General features: G+C 41.9%; 1 protein-coding gene across 2 annotated transcripts in view; it reads right to left on the bottom strand.

Annotated features, from left to right (window-relative positions):
- Window positions 1–21,647, bottom strand: part of TMEFF1 (transmembrane protein with EGF like and two follistatin like domains 1) — a 130,004-nt gene that overhangs the window by 41,207 nt on the left and 67,150 nt on the right. For both annotated transcript variants that reach the window (XM_040588617.1, XM_040588618.1), the window contains exons 2-4: window positions 14,671–14,780; window positions 11,120–11,249; window positions 1,768–1,794 (exon numbers count right to left, since the gene is read on the bottom strand). In XM_040588617.1, the coding sequence (XP_040444551.1) occupies window positions 1,768–1,794; window positions 11,120–11,249; window positions 14,671–14,780 (267 nt within the window). The remainder of the gene's footprint in view (window positions 1–1,767; window positions 1,795–11,119; window positions 11,250–14,670; window positions 14,781–21,647) is intronic.

Below are 21,647 nucleotides of genomic sequence, written 5' to 3'. Positions count from 1 at the left end.
TTAACCACCACTACAAGGTAGTGTGAAGGGACCACCAAATCTCTTCAACTGATGCCATTCTATTTTGCATAAATAATTAAAATTCACTGGTACCCTGATCGCAGCTAACAAGGTCTTTTCATAGCATGCATCCTTCCTCCAGCTAACTTTGTCCCAGGCTCAGTGAATATTTTCAAGTGAGAACAAAACCAACTGCAATGACAAAGGGAGACCCATTCTGGATCTCTTTTACCAGGAGAGGGGGGACCTGGGTTCAGTCTCCTGCCCCAAATCAATCAATGAGTGTATCTGAACATGGACCTTTCACCTCTTCAGCGAGCAGCCTAACCAACAAAACACAGCATGTTCTGGCCTACTTTACACCAAATGGTTCATAAAATTAACCAAAGAATCCCCACATCTGTCAGTTGGCTGCCAATCTCTTCCAGACCACGTCAGTAATGTTTACAAGGGATTTTAATGGATTTTTGCATCCAATTGGGAAATAGTGAAAAAAAAAAATCCCAACAGCATTCAAACATTTCTAAAACTGCTCCAAAAACAAAAGTCAGACACGGACTAAATTACTGTCATCTGTCTCCTATAAGAACTGCATAGCAGTTCTGAGGCAAGCAACATTTGGTTTGCAGCGAGCAGCTGTAGTGGAATAACAGGCTGGGTAACAAATACGGAAGGAGAAGCAAACAGAGCTGGGGAAAAAGCGTGATGCAGTCTCAGGAAGAAGAGCTTCAGAAGAAAGTCACCAGTGAAGGTAAGAAGAGACAGTGTCTGAGCAGAAAATTGTTCCTTCAGACACTGCTCCAAAAGGAAACAAAGGTGAGAATGGCCATGTGCTAGCAGCAGCCCAGGAATTACTTATAGCATCTTATTAAAGGGGAGGAAGATGCCCCCACTTCACTCAATACAGGGGGAGCTAGCTCCTGATTTTTTTAAACGTAACTGGTATGTTTAACTACACGGTGATACCATTGATTATTTCCCACAAAATCACACGGTCATGCAGCTATACAAGGTTTCTGATATTTCAAAACTCAGCCCCCTCAGTATGAACTGCAACACTTTCTTAATACAAGCAAAGCTTAAAAGCAAAATGGCTTTTCCTTGTCTGTATATATCTAAATCTCACATTTTTCGTTCTACATGTATTCTTGCTAGGAGTATCAAAGACAGAATTAAGATAAAATTACATTTTAGTTTTTTTAATCCTTGGAAGAAGGTTAAGATGTGTTCAAATATAGGAACACTTCTACTAATATCAGCTGTGCTACATCTCCTCTTTGAATATACAGCTTTAAACAGAAATATGTAAAATATTTGATTAAAACAGGTATCATAATGCAACCATCATATATTTTAGGCAACATATTTGACCAAGGATAAAGTGATAACTAGATGCTGCAGACACCTTTTTGGTTTTGGGGTTTTTTTTTTGCATTCTTTTCTTCAGTAAGACATTTATTGTGAATGGGCATGTCCAGAAGCAAAATACAGGTGAAATAGCGTTCTAAATACTATAGTACTGGCAACAAATGAAAAATGATATAGGTCAAATCCGAAAGAACAACGTTGGTCAAATGCACACTACAACCTATTCCTACACAAATTCTGGTCTGAGATGGTCAGATGACACTGCAACATTAAAGCTTATTTTTAAGTTGTCATGATTTTTCTTTCATTTGTATACAACAACCATGTACATACATCTGTCACACACATATAGTAAAAAAGAAAGACCAAAAGTAAGTATAACTGGGGTTTGGTACTCACCTCCTTCTCCTGACCCAGAGCCATTATCTGAAAAAGAAACAGAGAGGGGGAAGAAAAAAAAAAAAAAAAGCAAATGAAAATATTGTTCCAGGAGCAGCTGTTTGTTCAGGAACTTGTCAATGTAAAACATTACACAGGTGTTACATTTCATGAGCCAGGTGTAAAAACAAACATCCCACATAAAGTCTGGCATCCTTTAATACAGTTTGTCCATGCTTACTGTGCCCTACTCTCTCTCACCTCTGTCAAGATATTTTTAGTCAAGGAACATCATCATTCAATACTGACAATTAAATTGCTTTCATAGCCTTTTTTCAACTGTTAGAGATTCAACTTTGTCAAACCCCAAAGAGATGAAAAGTAGAGTCTGATTTTTGGATATTTTTTTTTCCTCTCTGGCCCTGGGAGTGGTACATGAAGGAGTAATATATGAATCGCCTGACTGCATAAGTACCTCCAGAAGACAACTAATCCTCAAAGTAGTCGTCTTAAGTCATGTAATGACAAAATAGCTCCCCTCAGCTGAGTCAATCACTTTGTATAACGAGGCTGTCCTGGCTTCAGCTGGGATGGAGTTAACTTTCTTCTCAGTAGCTGGTGCAGTGCTGTGTTTTGGCTCTGATGTGAAAACAATGTTGATAGCACACTGATGGTTTTAGTTGTTGCTGGGCGATGTTTGTGCTAAGTTGAAGACTTTTCAGTTCCTTGGGCCCTGCCAGTGAGAGGGCTGGGAGGGGACCCAGACAGGACAGGTGACCCGAAACAGCCAAAGGGATATTCCATTCCATGGGACGTCATGCTTGGTAAATAAACTTGGGGGGGTTAGCTGGGGCCTGGGATTGTTGCTCGGGGACTGGCTGGTGATCAGTCAGCGGGTGATGAGGAGCTGTACTGTGCATCACTTATTTTCCTTTCTCCTTTTTCCTTTGGATTTTATCCATCCTGCTACCTTTCCTTTATAACTGTTGTTGTTGTTACTGTTATTATTATTGTTCTTTCCTTTTTATTCTGTTTAAATTGTTAACTTGTTCTTATCTTAACTCTCCAGTTTTACATTCCTTTCCGATTCCCCTCCCCACCCCTCTGGGTCGGGGGGAGTGAGTGAGCGGCTGCATGGTGCTGGGTTGCCGGCCAGGGTTAAACCACAACAGACGTTCTAACAGCATAGTTATTTCACTGACATTAGACTGACCGGATTAGCATCTGATGGGTGACAGCTTGTGGCTGCATCCCCTTTGCATTAGCAGTTCAAGTGTCAGCAGGACTTGAGCTTCCTCCCCACCCCAGGCCAACAAACTCCACTTCGAGCATTACGGAACCAGCTAGATTTCATTCGGGGATGTGCATCCCGCTGGGCAGCACTGCACACAGTGTCTTTAGCTAGCACAGCAGTAAAGACAAGCCCTTAAACACATGTTCTGAGTCACAAACCTCCCTTGGTCTTTCTTGTTCAAAGGTGGTGGAGAGGAGAGGATGGGATGGCAACTACTGTCAGTGAATTATTCCCCACCCCCATTAGCTGGAAGATGAGGAGAGGAGCAGAGCACACGCTCAGCTCATCCCACACCTCTCCTTTCATGCATGCTTTGGTGACAGAGAAGGCATCTGAATTCATTTCCACAGATCTGAAAGAAGGAGACCAGACAGAGAGAGGAGCTGGGTTCTTACTTCCACATATGAGCTTGTTCGCATCAGAGGAAAAGCCAAACCCTCCGTTTGCTCAGTTCCCTCCCCCTCTTTTCTTTAAGCAGCTATACTTCTAAGAATAATTTCCTCTAGTGTGTGGATGAAAGTGTGAAATTCCACGTTACTGGGACACTTCACACATTAAAAATAATCTGTCACATGGAGTATCAGGAATAGAGAGGGTTTTTTTCCCGCACCTAAATTTTCCTTTCTTTCCTCCTATACCAATATTCTGTATCTAATAGACTGAGCTTATTACCTTACACGAATGTGAAAACAGAAGGACTCCTGTTTCATTGATATTGACCCACTTTACCGACAAAGCAATCCCATATCCAATGTCACTTTTGAGTCACTGAGAAATATGCCTTATGATGCAGTATTGCTTCATTAAGACATTTGAAGGAGTATAATTGACTTATATGAGGAAAATACACAGGCTTATTTGTAGTGGTGAAATTGTGTCAAAAGCTGTTCTGGGGGAGAGAAGGCTGACATACAAACTTGAGCAAGTTCAACTTGTAATTCATGTAAAAAACAAAGCCTAAAATGTCTCAAAAAACTTGGCTCATTCCCTGTTTTTATTTCTAATTCCCACACTGACTGCTTTCCCCGGCTCGTTCAGCCCTGAGGTGAGAAACACCGCACAGTTCCAGCTTGAGGGGCTCCAGTTACGCCACGAGGTGCGTATGCTGTGTGGCAGGGCAGGTACCATCACACAGACGGGACGAGCTGTAACGAGAGCCACATAAATGATAGAGTTGATGCTCAGATCACACGTCTCTGTAGATCATTGGCTTGATACATGAGGTCCACGGGTAAGTCTGTCTCCACTTGGCAGGACATCATAGTAATGAGATAGATCCATTCCTGTTTCTCTGGGCTTTCGGGTCTCAAGAAACCTTAAAAAACCTGTCATCCTCTATAACACTGCACTGCTTTCAACCTTTCACTGGGAGCTCCTGTCTCCCCTCTGAGCCTGGGAGCTGTGCTAGGACTCTTGTCTCCAGGGTAACCATGCTAAACTGAGCCCGTGCTCCTGCTTTTTTCTGAGCCTTGGCTAGATTTTCCCAAGCAGCTGCTGGTTAAAAAAAGTAGTTTTTTGCAAGCTCACTTGGACAAGTGGCCCTGCTCTTTTCAGGCCCTTAACCAATTCAGGATTTCTCAAAGTGCTCTCCATGCACCAAAACCTGGCAAGAAAATGCCCAAACAAGTGAGGAACCTGGGCAGAAACAGCATCCCCCACAGACACAGGTCAGTAATTAGAGTGAGTGACTGACCTCTCCTTTTACTTAAGCCACCCTTTTCCAAACAGACTAATAAAAATATGCTTATACACAAATGCATGTGCCTTCTGCTGCAAGCTGCTTTTATCTGTGAAGGGGTTTCTTTATAAAATACATAAAGAAGCGCCTGGATCAGACACAGCATACGAACACTCTAAGCAGTAGGCTACAGTCAGAATCCCATTTTTATTTGGTACTCTCTGAAACAGAAGCCATTTCTGTACCATGGATCTGCTTTGTTGCGGAGGCAGAAGGTATAGTCCCCAAACCAAATGAGCCTGCAGCCTCTCTCATTCAGGAGGGATGCCTTTTAACACAAACTAGCATGAAAACTGAACCCATCTCTTCCCCGTTTAAGGCAACAACTCCAACCTGCTAAGTACAAACAGGAGGACAAATAGGCCACTGACAAATTTTAAGCAAGCAGACCCTGTGGCTTGATTCGCATGAGGCAGGTGATCCAGCCAGCACATCAAGAGCAAACCTATCCGATCCTGCACACAGAGAGCCAGGCCAAGATATGCCAAAACACTGTGCCTTCTTTAGATCTGCGTAAGAAACAGATCAGCAGCTATTGTCGTGGGCAGAACAGAACACCTCTTGACACATTCAAGGTAAAACTGTACACCATTCTTCAGGAAGCAAAGCCAAAAAAATGATGTATTTGCAGAATTTAGGTATTGCAAGGCTCAGCTGTTGGCTGAGAAGGGATTTCCAGCATCTGAACTTTGGCACCGAAGAGTTATTATATTCTTTATACCCATGTCCTGGATTTTCCCCTAAGCCTTTGGGATACAGCTGTGCTTTTTCCAGTGCAAAGACAGTATGTGTCACTTCTTTGCATTAAGCAGAAACTGGTCTTCCCACACCAGCACTCTAGAAACTTCACTGAGCAAGTCCTGGATAACAGTAACCGTTTTATTCAATTGACTTTGGTTACTCATCTTACGAGACAGAACTGGAAGACAGAAAGGGCAGCTGCTATCTCAGCTCCTAGTTCCCTGTTAGCCTGGATTTCCTGGTTAACAGAGCTAACAAAGCAGTCCTCTCCGTGGTGGGACAGGGCAAGCTTACTGTAGCTTAATCCTAGGTACACAAGAGTGCCTATAAGTAAAGTCTGGATAAAAATCAAGAACTTGCTACCAAAGAAGACCACCCTGATCTACAGTTGACACTAGACATAGCAATGAGAGCAACACTGAATTGCACAGGCAGAGTTTTTAACTTTCCCTCTTTCCTCAGTGTGGTGTAACTCTTCACCAGCTCCTACAGCATCTCCAAGCAGCTGTGCAAGGACCAGCACTTTGGAAGCGATCCGAAATCAGCACAGCCCACTTCAAGCCATCAGCCAGACCAAAGACCATAGCAGGCTCCAGCTTCCCACTGCTGGCAGCAGAGCAGAGCTCATGCTGCTGCACAAAAGCAGTTTCTGGAGGAGCACACCAGCTCAGCCAGCCTGTGCTCCCAGCAGCAACAGCTCAGCCCTCCTCCTGCTGGGTTTGTGCCCCCAGCCTCCAGCAGCAGGGCTGCCTGCTAGCAATTACCCATGGTTTTGATATGGCAGCAGAAGCTTTGGGGGAGGAATCCTGACAAATGCTGACAAGCCTAATTGACAGCAGCTGCAACGTCTCCAGCTGCTGGAGAAAGGCTTTTAACCTCCGCGTTGCCAGGCATGTGGAGGGAATGTCCATTTGCCTTGATGTTTTTAAGGGAAAAGTGGTTGCTATCACTTGATCCTAGTAGCCATTTCCTGCTTAATTATGCTATGAATAAAAATAATATCCAGCACATGTTGATGACATATGTCTGGGTAACCTATTTCTTTGCTTCCAAAGATTTCCTAATGACAGAATGTTGATGCTGTACTGTCGCAAACTGACCTCTCAGGCTGGACAGGAAAGCTCCTGTATTGCACTGAAGCTGGAAGTAAGGGTCTCCATCAGGTCTCAGAATGAATGGATGTTTTTATAGCAGGTTTTCACATTTGTTATGGCTTTATTGCAAGAGCATAAAGTTATTTTTGCACCTTCTTAATCTAGAAGTGAGTTGCCTAGATTTTCTTCCTTAACTCCCTCAGAAGGATTAAATTGAGCTTATTATATTTCTTTTCTGAACAATGTGTGCATCTAATTATGTTTCACTGTAAGCCTCCCAGAAAAAAAAAAAGAAAAAAAAAAAAGAAGCAGCATTTACTGTAAAACCCTGTGCATTCAAATTCAGGGTGAGAGTTTTCTTAGTTCAGTCTGAAGAATGCTAAGTTAAAGCTACTCCTAAGAGAATAATTTCTTAAATCTAACAGAGATATGGTGTTTGTTTCTAGTTCTACAAATAGCTTTTTTTTCCCCCACTTATAGAAATTCCAACAGAAAGCGATCAACTGTGCCTTCCAAATATATAGAGTACGCTGAGAATCTATAAATACGATATATCAAGTACTACTTCATTGTGTGGTTATATTTTCATGTGCATATGATATAAATCTGGCAGCAGTCAAAATCGTGGCTCTATGTGTGGGCTAACAGGAACACATATTCTTAGAAATAAATCGTAAAGGTCTATTTCTTATTTACTAAATTAAAATATTTTATTTAAACTAATAAAAGACTAAATTCACCAACAAAAGGAGCAATAAAGGGACTCAGACTCCTCAATGCTCTGAGCACCCTGACTGCCCCCTCTTCCTGGTTTCTTAAATCTGTTTAGCAAGCCAGTTTGAGATAACTTCTAGTAGAGGATGGCATAACATGAATTCAGTGTAACGTCACCCTTTTTGAACCAATCAAGGCTTCGGGTCAGCAGCAAGACCACTGATGGGATGAGTTTGGCAGGAGTCCTGGTATAGATGTTCCCAACCCCTTCCCTGATGGGTGGTCCTGTCTCTGCATTTGGTTGTGGGCTGAACTGCAAATGGGAAACTGATAACGGTAAGAAATTAAAAAAAAAAACAACACCAAAAACAGGAGAAGGCTGGACACTGCTTTCATCTTGTTCACTACATAATCCCACAGAACAAGGAGGAGAAGTTGTGGAAGATGGGCAGTGCTTACAGCAAGGACTTTGCTTCACAGCCCTATCCATATCCATCTAGGCACGGGCCAGATGATTCTTTTATGAATGCAAAAGGCCAGGTTAGGTGTAGACCAAAATTGCTTATAGTTTGATTTAACCCATCATTTCTCAAAGGTATGTTGTGGTATTAGGCAAAGAGAACACTAAAGCTGCATTTCACTCATTTTCCTAGTTTCTTTGTATATTGTGACGTGGGGCTACATGTATTGTCTAAAACTCACAGACCCTTGTCATCCACACCTTGTGCCAGGGGTAATTAGGCATAGAAACACCTCCATACATCCAGGTATTTGAAAAAAACACAATGTCCCTTCTTTGAAAAATGGGCTTTGACAATGTTAAGATCTGCATATGCAGTCCTGAAAACTTCAGCCATACATTCTCTTACATTTCTCTAAATCAGCATTTTTAATCTCTAAACTTGTATTTTGTTCATTCATATAGCACCTATGACTTTTTTTAACATTGCTTATTTTAGGATCTTGCAAGTCTGACAGCACGCAGACAAAGGAAATAAATATGCTGTTAAATCATCCATGACCATAAAAAATTGATCAAAATGTTACCTGCCAAGAAATAGGTCTGACTAAATTGGTCAGTATAGTCTGTTCCCATGCCATAGCTTCAGAAGCGTATCAATCCCTAGCAAACTGGAAGCATTTCATTCTTGTATGAGATGCAGAAGTCTGATGTACTTTAAATAATAAATAGTTTTTACAACACTATGTAGGAATTTCATCCTATTGTCTCAGGTGTGTCCCACCAGGATGAAGGATGAAGCTTTGCTTTGAAAAAAATCAAAACTCTGATAGAAAACCAGTGGATCTATACTTATCTCCTGATTTCCCAGAATAAAGAATTTTCATAGCAAATTTAGAGGCTCTCAGTGAAAATTAATGGGGGTCTATAAAGGTGTTTTTTTTTTAATTTGGGCATTTAATTCTCCATTATATGTGTTACAGATCAAGAGTACAAATATATTGACAGCTCAACGATTCATGACACCAGGCAGGGCATGGAGCGGTTCCAGATGATGGCTTTCATCATCCAATATTCTCATGCTAGCCAGGGTGCATCAGACACTTAGGGAAGCAGCAGGTACCGTTCTGCTAGAGCTCCACCAAAGCACTTTAAATTGCAGCAGTGTAAACGCAGTATGCAGTCTGAATCGCATCCTCAGGTTCATAAATGTGTTTTCAGTACTTTCTGGTCATTTGTGCCTCAGCACATGTCTTGATCTATTATACCGAGTGCTAAAAATTACACATTTTATGTAGGACTTAAAGAAAAGGAGAAAAAGGTTAAAAAAAAAAATCATCCTAGACTAGCTGAGTGACACAGTAATTAGCTGCCAGCAACCTGAGGCTGAGAAGAATCCATTTTTTGTTTCAAAATGTCTTTTTCTAAATAAGCTGGAATGCATACAAAAATAAACATTTTTTTGTTGTTCCAAAAACATTACCCTAGCATTTCCTTTCAGTGAGGGAGAGAAGCTTTCATGGTGCAAGTATGTTTCTTAAAATAATTTGGGCATGAAACTAAACTAAAATAAATTTACTTATATACCCTCTGTTCAAACCTTCATACTTCTTGATGGTTGTTATAGGAATATGCGATGTTGCAGCACTCTCCAAACTATCAAGCTACAACAAGGTCTTTTACCATCTCATACCAACATACTCTTCATGCCAGTCCCTCTGCTGCCTTCTCCTAGTCTCTCCTCACCCAGGGTGCACATTCTCTCTCTCTGCTTCTTCCTCCTCTCTCTTCCCCAGCTGCTCCCACTTCCTTGGCTGCCCAACCACTTAACAGAACCCACCACAGCTCCACCTCCACATTGGCCAACCCGCCGCCCCTGAAGCCAGCCCACCGCCCCTGAAGCCAGCCCACAGCTGTATATTATCAATGTTAATTAACCCAGCTTCATTCCTCTACAATGTGAGTGCTCTGAAACTGTATGCATTTTTTTCCTCTTTCTGTAGCTTCTGGAGATAATTTGGAGGTGGGAGATTGGGAAAGAAGGTAGATTCAGTCATCTGCCTGAGGTATGCCAGAATTAATGTAGCCGAGCTGGGCACAAAACACAAGTTTCCTTCAATATTACAACCAACATCATAGTTTGTTTTGGACCTTAGCAAACAACTCCAGATCTCAGTACAGGTCTGTGCTGCAGTCAAAGACATTAAGGCAGCTCATGTAAAAGACAGCCACACTGCATTTCAATGAGGTAGCTCTGGGACTGGCAGCAGCAAGGACATGGCCTAGGTACACTGCCCCTATATTTACCCTAATTTCCAGATAGGATGTTGCAGCTACCAGTGAGTTCCAGGTTGCTACCTCTAAATTGTCATCAATAACTAGACTAGCTGTAATAAAGCTAGCTGGGAGTGTGAACTTGACCCGTACCCACGTGTTTGGCTGCCATATAGATGTGACCTTGCTTAGGTTAATCCAAGTAACTATTGCGTATCAAAAGATGAGAGATGTCCCACAACATAATTTTTTTTGGTGTTATTTATGTACCAAAGAATGCAATTGTTGATGCTACTGAATCATTTAATTTAATTATGAGAAAGCCATCTGTGTGTCTGTTCTCACCAGCTTTGAATCTGCCCAGAGGTTCAGAATGCCTCTGGTGGCTAAAGTGTCTGTGTCCAAGATCATGTTGCAGTATTCAAGGCAGTGAAAACCTGTTCCATGTATTTTAAGCATATGGAAAAACCTGTGTTTTAAGTGTGTGGAAAGACAGAAAAGGCCAGTCTCACATCAGAAATGTGAGGTACAATGATTTTTTAAGAGTTGCGCATACCTTCAATATAATGACCCAAAGCGAAATTGGTCAAAGGTGATGCCTTCGATATAGGTAGAGTGGCAGTTAGGCTGATCAGCGTCACTTGCTGAATGTCATACTAATTCTGTACATCTAAAAAATGAGCCCTAAAAAAATTACTAATTTGGAGTCTGCTCCAAATTTGTTGTAAGCCTTTTGTTGTGTATCAAGGCTCCTCTATACGTATAACAGAAGCATTCCCAAACTATTTTCTCTTTTATTTCTACTTTTATTTTTTTTATATGCTAACAGGTTACTAAATAAACATTTTAATGTTTATTTAGTAACCTGTTAGCATATCAGAAACTGTATCAGATTTCTTCTCTATAAAAATATTCCATTGTTGAAGAGGACTTGCGGTTTCCTCATTATTTCATTCTACGAAAAGCATCAAAACTAAAATCTCTGGAATTAAGGGCAAAACTAAAGAGCTAACCATGTAACATCGTTCATTAGTGACACAAAGTGATGTTTTACAAACCAGAATAACAAGGTCCTCTTGATACTACTGTTATCTCTTTCTGATGTTTGCAAGCAGCCCTCCTGAGGAAGCATTCATTTTGGTAAGTGTCTCCATTTGATCCACAAACGGGAATATAGTTCGTGTGACACTGAAAAAGAAATTATAAAATAACTCAGTCATACAAAAGAATGTGATTAATCTCAGCTGCATATTAATATACAGGAAGATAGTTGTGTAGATATGAATTACTAGCACTAACTTAAAACTCTGTGCACTAAAGGAAGACTTAAAATATATTAGTTTCTCAATATCACTGTATGTATTCCTTTCGGATCACTGAAATAATAGTCCAACTCCGTATGGGCTCAACATAGGAATTCAGTAGGAAAGATTAAAAGAACAAAATAACTATGGTGGGACTTAGTATATGTCTAGAGGGAATATAGCAAGTGTCTAGAAGTATTTGAAGGATAAACACTGAGGAAGGAGAAAACTTCTTCAAGTTAATACAAGAATGTATGACTAGGCACAGGGGGATGAAACAGCAAAGGAAAATATAAGGTGAGCAGTGCTTAAGGGGAGATTTGCTGATCTTTTTGGTCATAGAATGAACTTTCAAGGGAGATGGAAAACAATCACCATCCCCATTAAATTCATGAGCATCATGAGTCTGTTTTTCTTGGTCAACAACTATAATAATGTTTTTGTATGACTATACTGAAAAATTTTCAGCTCAAAGTCAGTAGCTTTGGTACATTTAACAAAAAGGAAGGAAGAAAGGAAATTTATCATTCCAAATGACTTTGTCAGGAGCAGCCTGTATTTCTCTATTTTCTTATATTCTAAGAAATGTGGATGACATAACCCTTGTACATATCACGTGCATAAAAACGCTGAGAAACACACTAGGACCACCAATCTCCCTAACACCTGTGAGTGCCACATTGTTCCCTGCTGAACTGGAGATGCAAACCCCACTTCACTGCTGGACAAGAAGACACGCCCTGTTTGGGGTGTAATGGTAACTGTAATTCCAGACACCTTTTGCATCTTCAAAACCCCAAGGCAAAAAAACCAAACAACGAGAAGCAACGAACAAAAATGCACAGACAAGCCACCAAACTTCTGAGCCATATAAAGTGTATGATTAAACTGGTACAGTTCATCCAGTGAGAGTTCACATAGAAATAGCAACATCAGTTAAGCTAAACTGCCCCAAAAGGACGAGTTTCTTCTCCAAATTCCAAATGACAAATTTCTGCCACAACAGTTTCCTTGTGCTTTGGCGTGCCCAAACTGCAAAATGCTCATTTTTTAAAACATAATTTTGAAGGGAATTATCCTCCCTCCTTTGTCATTCTGCCAGAGGTGACCAACTGAGAATGAACTAAGCACGCACAGACAGAAATAAATTATGCTGCCAGCTCTGAAAATTATTTCTAACTTTTGCAATACTTTCCCATAGTGCATAGTCTCAGACAGTCAACCACAGCCATCAGTCCTGTCACATCTCATACCGAACAGTGACTCCTAGGGAATAATTAAACAGGTGACTCTTGAGGGGGACAATACTTTCCAACAGATAATTCTGTATTCAATCTTAAAGTTGCTGTAAGGTGCTTTAAAGTTGCAGGTTTCTGTCCTGAGGACAGAAAATGAGAGGCTTTTTGTGCAGTTTGGTAAGCCTTTAGTGATTTGGCACGTATAGCCAAAAGTTCTCATGCAAACGTCCTTTAGGAGTAGAGTTGTTTCTTATGAGGAAATCCTCTAATAGCTCGAATTACTCAAATGGGAGATAGGGAATGCATTCCAGGGAGAGCAGGCTGATATCCCTGCATCTTCCCTTCAGCACGTGTTTGCTGAACCACTGTACACAAATGTGTCTAATCCCTTTTCATAGCCTCGCAAGGTCAGAATAAAAATCAGCTAGCTATGAGATAGTCATGCATGTAGAGAACCTAACAGTTTGGGCTGGGTGTTTGTTCCCTGGGATATTTTGGTGCTGCTACTTGCAGACAAATTATTAAGGTTGAGAGTTACGGGAAGAATTCAACCTGCTATGTCTGAAAAATACAGTACCTTCTCCTCATCTTTAGACTTCTTTCCTTAGAGTATAGGATAAATTTTTCAAGAAGTACGAGTAAACTTGTAAGTAGCTTAACAATAAATCTGGTTTTAAAAATGGGCTCCTCGAGACCAAGTATATAGGCTAGTTCCTTTTTTAGTCTTCACGACCTGGATATTAGGAAGTTGTAAAATTTACCACCTACAGAAAATAAATGAAACCTCTGCTTAGCCCAGGGCTGACTTTCTTTTCCTTTTTTTAAATCACTACTGGGTTTTGATCTTATTATTTTTCATAAATAAAAGTTACAGACAGAGTGAAGGCTGATGACTAAACATCTTCTAAGAATTTTTTTCTCCCTTTAAAAGGCAGTTGGATCCCATTGTTCTTGTGGGATGTAAGCTGCAGGACACCCCCAGCAAAGGTACCCACCTGAACACTACATCAACTGCCCGCTCTGAAACACTGGAATCCCAAAATCACATACACACTTACTTACTATTCTCTCTCCCTTTGTTTTATTGTTTATTGGAAACAGAACATATGATTATCTTTGAAACACTGAAGGATAGCCCACGCCAGGGTTGGTTGATAACACTGCAACTTCTTCCAGTTTTATCAGGAGTCTCATAATATTTGATATGTTTGTCCTGGCTATAAATTGTATAAAAAATGAACCTCAGTATTCTCTTTTCTCTAAAAAGTCAGGAGCAGGAAGGGGGAAGGATTGCCATAACAATTATAAAAACTAAAGACTCACAAACCAAGGAAGGATATTACACTTGCTATTTACTACTTTTTAAATGTTCAGAGGATATTTTTATAAAATTTCCATACTTTTTTTTTTTTTTCCTGAGTGGGAGTAATTAATTATTTTCATTCATAATCTTTATGATCACCAGTGATGCTGTTATTATCTGATTTTCAAAATGCCTTAAAATCTTCCAGGGTCTAATGTACCATATTTGGCCACCAGCAGAGCAGGGAAGAATCCTTTCCTCCAAATAATGGGTATGAGAGTAAGCAATCCATAATAAGTACTGCATTTAAATTAGAAAACTTCATCTGGTGTATGTGACAACACCTGGCTGCCATGCCCCAGGTCACCTCCCCTCCAGCCTCAGGTCTTGGGGCAGGGTGAGGCAAGGTGGGGAGGCAGAGGTGTCACCCAGCACTCCCCACCTCTGCTCGTGCTGGGCACAGGGACCGTGGCTGGCAGCACATGAAATCCCTCCATTCCTTCCCACATCAGCCTGTGCTGCTGCCTGACTTACCAAAACCATGTGGGGACCTAACACAAAGCTACACTTCCCACTTGCTTCCTGAGCACTCCCTGGTGACGTTCAGTCACATACCATCCCAACCAGTGCCATTAAAAGAGGTTAAGGTCAGACTATATAAGGCTGTAGATGAGCAACATTTTTGAAGTGGTGATTCTACAAATACTTCAATACACCTGAAGGATTGGTCAGAAACAGCAAACAAAAAGGTGAGCGGCCCTTACCTGGAACTGACACGCACATTTCAAGCTGTCCCCCTCTTCTTTGCACACTCCTCCATATTTACACGACGATTCATCACACACTCTTACGTCAGATTCCCTTACATTTAACTCTGCAAAACAAATAGTAAAAGGAGACAGAAAAGAAATTGCAAGGTGAGTAATTTTAGGGAATGCCTTGTCCGTAAACCCACTGAGTACTCCTGCTCATAAAGAAATTAGAAGGAAAGGGCTGGATCTCTTTCCAGGGCTGCCCTGTGTTGGCTCCATCCTGCTCCCCAGGGGCAGGTGCCGCTCCCAGAGGCAGCTTTGCCTGGTTGTCCCAGTGGCTGTGACTAGACGCCACTTCACCAAACAAACAGATACAGTGTAGGCACGTTTACACTGCCCAGATTCCCTTCCATGCCCTTGCTGCCGGGGATGGTCCCAGTACAAAACCTTCCTCCATAGAAGCTGTGTCCAGCAGGAATCAGGATCTTTACATGAGCCATAACCCATGTCTCTCACCCGTTACCTCCTTTTGCCTTAGTCACAGCAAAGGTCCTGAAGAAGAAGAAAAGCTAAAATCTCTTCTCTGACTGGTTTTCCAGTCTCTGCCTTGCCCATACCACTATCCTTCAGACTAAGGATAAACTGAAATATGTTTAAACTAGTATAATTTACTTGCACTATAGGAGCCAGAGTAATGAACCAGAGCCCTCTGTCTTAACTGTTGCATAAAAGTCTGAGGCACAAATGCAGCTCCTGGCTCAGTAAGCTTGCAGCAGGGGTACAGCTGGCAAAAGGGAAACCAAGGGACTACGTACATCAACTGCATAGGCACTAGCGCCAGAACAAAGGTTGCTTAAATAGCTCCAAGCTTTTGGGGGCATCACATCCAAGGGTAGTTTTAAAGGAGAACAAATATATCCTTTTGAAAGAAGTATTTGGTTTGAACTATCTATAGAAGAGAGAGCAAGGGAAGGCACCAGAGGGATGATGGAAGTGGTCAGTGTCAGCCTAAATGTGACCTTGGCAGGCTGTGTGGGAACAGTGCTATTACTGTTGATTGCAACAAAAAGGTGAAAATAACACCAAGGGATCTAGTAAACTCCCCTGCCACAGTTTGAGGCTGCACTGATATCAGAGGATATCATTCAAAGCTGTCTGTGCTTTGGCTCAAGTCAGAAACCTCCAGGACTCTATAGCAATATGACAGACTAAAGAGATTTATTGACAGTGGTGCGCTTTAAAATAAAATCTGAGACTTTTAATAAGCAAGCCCTATCCAGATAACTGGCTTAAAGAAAGCGCTGAATCCCAGCTATTCAGACATGGGGAAAGGTAGGTCAAATGCAGAAGAAAATAATGCCACTTACAGTCTTAAATAAGCAGTCACCCTCCTGCTCACAGCAGTGTCAGCACTCTGGCATGACAGTGACAGACACCCTGGAAATGTGCTCCTGTGGGTTTGCGTAACAGTATACACCCACACAGATAGTTTATATAAATAAATATATATTCATATAATAATTTCTGTAGTAAATTATGCTGTCCTATGCTTTTATATTTAATATAGCATAATTACATTTTTTTCATAGCGCTAAAGTTACAGAAATACAGCTCAACAGAAAGTCCAGTTACGATCAACGTATTTTGTGAACTGTGAGAAAAAATTGAAAAAAATACTCATTTTTTTTTTCCTATACACCCATCATTCCTGAAGGCATAAATGAGGAGGGCAATATGTGTAGCAGCGGGCAGTTAGGTATCCTGGTTGCCATCACAACCCTGTGCACGTGTTCACTAACGTTATTCTTAATGTCGCCATTTATCAATGTGACTGCTGCATTGTAGGGACCAAGTTAATGTGACAGAACATTGCAGCTTTTCAATTTAGTGTGTTCATAACTTGCTCCTGAAGGAAATGTGCCTTTCTTTCTCCTCATGAAGACCTGTTCCATGAAGATGAAGAAACTATCAAGATTAATTAAGGGGAAATCATTGTCATATCTGAAAGAAGGATCCACCTTTAATTTATATCACATTTGAGAAAATGCAATTTGTAAAAGGGAGTAACCAGACAAATTACAGTGCGCACAGCTTTCAAAATCCTGTTTTCATCAGCTCAGGAAACTACAGAGATGTGAATCCCCCTTCTCAACCCTCAGCTGAGCTCACGGGGCTTGGTGCTTCGCAGCATCTTACCCAACCAGCAGGAGAAATCCCTTGGCAGCTGCAACTCATGCTTGAAATCCTGAGGGTCTACACGATGTCCAACTGCCCAAGCAGCACATCACAGACTTTCCTCCAACCTCTGTTGTTCCCCAGTGTGAAGGGGGCACACGACCACCCAGGAACAAACCTCTTCACCACAGCAGGGGGCAAGGGACCTCACTTTCCTGCATGGGAGGGGAAGGATGCAGGGGAGGTCAGAAACAGCCCCCAGTTGACAGTTCAGTATCGAGGCTGAACCAGAGATGTGCTTGTTCCTAACTTAGCTATTGCTCTGACTGCAAAACCAGTGGGAAAGAGAAAGATTTCTGAGGAAAACAATTACAGGAGATGTAAAGATGGGGATGGGGAAGCAGCCCTTGTGAGCACCCCTCAGCCAAGAAACCAAGACTTCATTTTTTAAACAAAATCCATAGGAGGAAGGAATTGATGACAGAAAGCGCACTGTTTCAATGGTTACTTAATTTTAGGAGTGGACTGGTTTTCTTCCCACATAAAAGATAAATACTGATGATAAGCTTTTTTGCACGAGGTGAACATTGAGCAGGAAAGGTCATTCAGAAGCCAGGAGCCAATGCCATTTTCCAAAGCTGTGCAAAAGACAAGATACTCTGATGACTGGCACTTTAACATTGACAGATGAACTTTATTCTATTTCAGGATGTCATCTAATTCCTGCTTCCATTCAGTGGCAAATTCCAGCAAGCAGCAAAACCAAGCCACCAACACGCACACTATTACATCTGATGGAACCACAAGTGCTGGGGAATGTTGTGGCCATAATGACTCCCAGATCTATGGCATTCAGTGAAAAAATGAATAGATGAGGATGGATGTTGATAGAGCCATGTGAAGAGGAACTGTAAATGTCTCGCATGTCTGAAATATTCTCTGTCTTCAGTGGATTCTCCATAGAGAGAGAATTAAAATGGAGTTTCTGCAACTATTTCCAGAATAACAAAATCATTATAATCACATGTGAGAACAGATCTACAAAAGGAATAAGAACATGTAGCAAATGGTTTGGAGTAATTTCTTACATGTTTCTTGAATGCCTATTGCAAGTAATTTCCTAGACTTTTAGCAGGTATAAATACAAGAAAGCCTCAGTGTGATTCATTATGTACAGTGAGAAGATGGTGAGTAGCAATCCATCAACTCCCAGGAGAGAATATAATTAGCACAATTAAATCAGGCTTCCAAATTTATGATAAAATTAATCTCCAAAGACCTGAAATGAGATATTAAAAATGATTTGCTAGTATCTGTTCAGCCTATACACTTCCTGGTGGTGTGAGGGCTGACCAACACAGGGCAGCTTGCAGGAATTTGGCTGCAAAGACCCACATCAAGGCCTTTTGTTTTTTTATTTTCTCTTTTGAAATGAATTAACATAGTGATAATGTGATAAATCACTAAAAATGAGGAAAGCTTTCTCCATTTTGACTCCTTTCAAAGAACTTGAAGTACAGCTCGATGCAAGTATCTGGAGACCGACTCTTCGCCTGTGACCTCAGAAGGCATTGCTCTGAGGCATGAACCTATTGTTATAAGCTAAATTACATGTGTCAAAATGCTGAACCTGAAGATAAAATCAAATCTGTAGGTTATAGTGCATCAAATGTTGCTTCCATCTGGATATCTTGAGAGTAAAATAAAATCTAAGATGGGCAAATCTGGTAACTGCATAAGCAATTTTTTTCAAAACTTATGTTTCTCCTGGGGTTGGCAATAGTACATAGTAATGATGAAAGGATATAAGGAACCAAAAAAATACCTTTCCCACCTGGAAGTGAGCGGGTGGGATTAGTAGCAGTGCCACCAGCTTTGGCCCTCTTGAATAATTCGGTTGTGCCTGGGAAACACCCTCTCTGCCTGCCTGCCTGTTTTCTGTTTCCTATGGGTAAGACTGTAACCAGTGGCAGTGCCAGGACCCCTCACCCCCTTTTCCTCTTGAGGTATGGGTTTGGTAGAAGAGAGGGAGCAAGTTGCATCATTCTCACTAGAGGAAAAAGGTAAGGCAGTGTGGGGCACCTCACTGATGCTTTTCTGTCCTCCAAAGAGTTTGTTCTTTATGAAGCTTTAAATTAGGGTGTATGACCTCTCATGGAGGTCATATACAGACATACACACACAGATCTGGGAAAGTTCATAAAGGATCTGTTACTCTACAGGTAAAAAGAACCCCTAGAATTTTAAGAAGAGCTGAAGTGGGTCATTGTCTTGGGAAAAGGCTCAGAGGAGAAATTATGTCATGTGAGGATGTTAGAGCTCACACAGTATACTGGAGATAGTAGCATTATGACTGGATATTGTGGGTCTGCATGGCAAGGTTTTGGTAGAAGGGGGGCTATGGGGGTGGCTTGTGTGAGAAGATGGCAGAAGCTTCTCCCATGTCCAATAGAGCCAATGCCAGCTGGCTGCAAGACAGACCTGCCACTGGCCAAGCCCATCAGCAACAGTGGTAGTGCCTCTGGGATAGCTTATTAACAAGGGAAACCCAAAAGATCCATGCAACACAATTGCAGCGGAAGAGAGGAGTGAGAATATGTGACAGCAACAACTCTGCAGACACCCAGGTCAGTGCAGAAGGGGGAGGAGATGCTCCAGGTGCAGCAGAGATTCCCCTGAAGCGCATGGTGAAGACCCTGGTGAGGCAGGCTGTCCCCCTGCAGCCTATGGGGTTTATTGGTGGAGCAGATATCACCTGCAGCCCCTGGAGGACCCCATGTTGGAGCAGGTGGATACCCAAGGAGTCTGTGACCCCCTGGGAAGCCTGTGACGAGCCCTCCCCCTGAGGAGGAAGGAGCAGCAGAAACAAGGTGCAGTGAACTGACTGCAACCCCTGTTCCCTGTCTGCCTGTGTTGCTCGGGTGGAAGCGGTAGAGAAATCAGGAATTAAGTTAAGCCTGGGAAGGAGAGAGGGGTGGGGAGAAGGTGTTTCTTCTGATTTGATGGGTAATAAATTAAACTAATCTTCCCCAAGTGGAATCTGTTTTGACCGTGATGGTAATTGGCGAGTGAACTGCCTGTCCTCATCGCAGCCCAGCAGCCTTCCATTATATTTTCTCTCCCCTGTCTGGTTGAGGAGGGGAGTGACAGAGTGGCTTGGTGGGACCTGGCGCCCAGCCAAGGTCAACCCACTACACTGGACAGGCTCTCAGAACCACAGAAGAGAGTCAAAATTTGATGAGCAGAAAACCTTTAACGCACTCGATTTTGGGAGTCAGCCTCATGACTCTGGGTTGGCTTTGGCAAGTCCTTGGCTTTTTTGGTTTTGGCAAACCATTCTGATTTTGACAAATTATTTAGGAATTATTGGAGAACTTTGTGGGGAAAAAAAAAAACCACAAAAAAACTTACCAGAAAATCTGGCCCTTAAGGATTATAAAGCTGAGGTGTTCACGTGACAAGTACAGTAATAACCCATGTCTTAAATCTAACTCTTGAATAACACTTCACCTGCCAGTCACACCAGATACCCAGAGAAGACCTATGTCCCAGTGGTTCCCAAGCACAGCCTGCCCACTTGAACCATGAAGATGAGTATGAGTGGCATGACAGATAAAGAAATCACTGCAAAAAATATTCTCCAGGGAACATTTTGGATGCCCCTGGGATATCTCTGCTTACCTCCAGCTTCCAGCTCTGAACAAAACAGCACAGCTCCCCTGTAGATCCTACCAGTCCCATGCAGGCATACGACCATCCCAGCTGGTACTAGCTTAAGTCACTTTAGATTTCTGTCACCTACAGTGACTCTGACATTGGTTGAGCCACTTAGCTGACATGTATACATCTATAAATAAACATTGACATTTAGGTGTCTTAATCTACAAGCTTGACCCCATCCCGTTGCTTTTTCAAAGTGCACCCAGTAGAGCCATTCCTGCAGTAAATCAGACAAATGCTTAAAAGCTGTTACATACAGGCTGCGGACAAGAGGCATAATTTTGGGAGTCCCTGTGTGTGATCTAGTTGTTCTGACACTGACAATATGTGTTTGAAGTGGGGCAGCATAAGGTATTCCCCATTTCAGCCACTGGGTACAAGTCTCACAGATAAAGGCAAGTTAGAGCCATGTACAACAGAACTCATTTCTATTTATTTTATTGCAGGTCTTCAACTCCTCACTGGTTCCTACTACACCTGCTACACTGATTTCCCTCCTTAGCCAATCTTTCTTTACAGCTGATCCACTAACCTTTCTCTGCCCCCTTAAAAGCATCAGAGCAACATTCAAGAAAACATGCTTCTGCTTTGAAGATTGAATTAAGAAGTGTAAGGGAAAAAACCCTCTGAAGTAGGTGGGCCCATTTGCAGAGCCACAGAAGAAACAAGGAGCAAGCCCTAGCAGACTCTGAAAAGCAGTGAGATTTGCTAAGAATAGCTTTTTTTTCTAGAGACGTTGTGGCTTCTTTTAAGATAGTGAAACCATATATTGGGTTGGTAGTTTGCACAGCAGAAATGAAACAGGGACGTGGACTCAGGGATGGACACACATGCCTCTCAGCTCTTTGCAGGAGATGAGAAGTAAAGGTTGATTCCACGGTGGACACAGAAGGATATTTTTGTCTTCTACCAGCTTCAGTGTGCCACATCCACAAGCATTAACCTGACATCTCTTACCACAACTTCTGTGCTCTGTTTCTGCAGTAAAAGGCAAAACTAGGAGCCAAAGTCACCTAATGGATGTCAAATACATAAGGTGAAATGTTGTTCCACCTGCTTTGTGCCTGTGTGGTGAAGATGGTTTATTTTAAAAC

This window comes from Falco naumanni, chromosome 3 (assembly GCF_017639655.2).
Source record: "Falco naumanni isolate bFalNau1 chromosome 3, bFalNau1.pat, whole genome shotgun sequence".
In the NCBI taxonomy this organism is placed as follows: Eukaryota; Metazoa; Chordata; class Aves; order Falconiformes; family Falconidae; genus Falco; species Falco naumanni.
The sequence above is the reverse complement of the archived record's forward strand: the minus strand, read 5'-3'. Positions and strand labels throughout refer to the sequence as shown.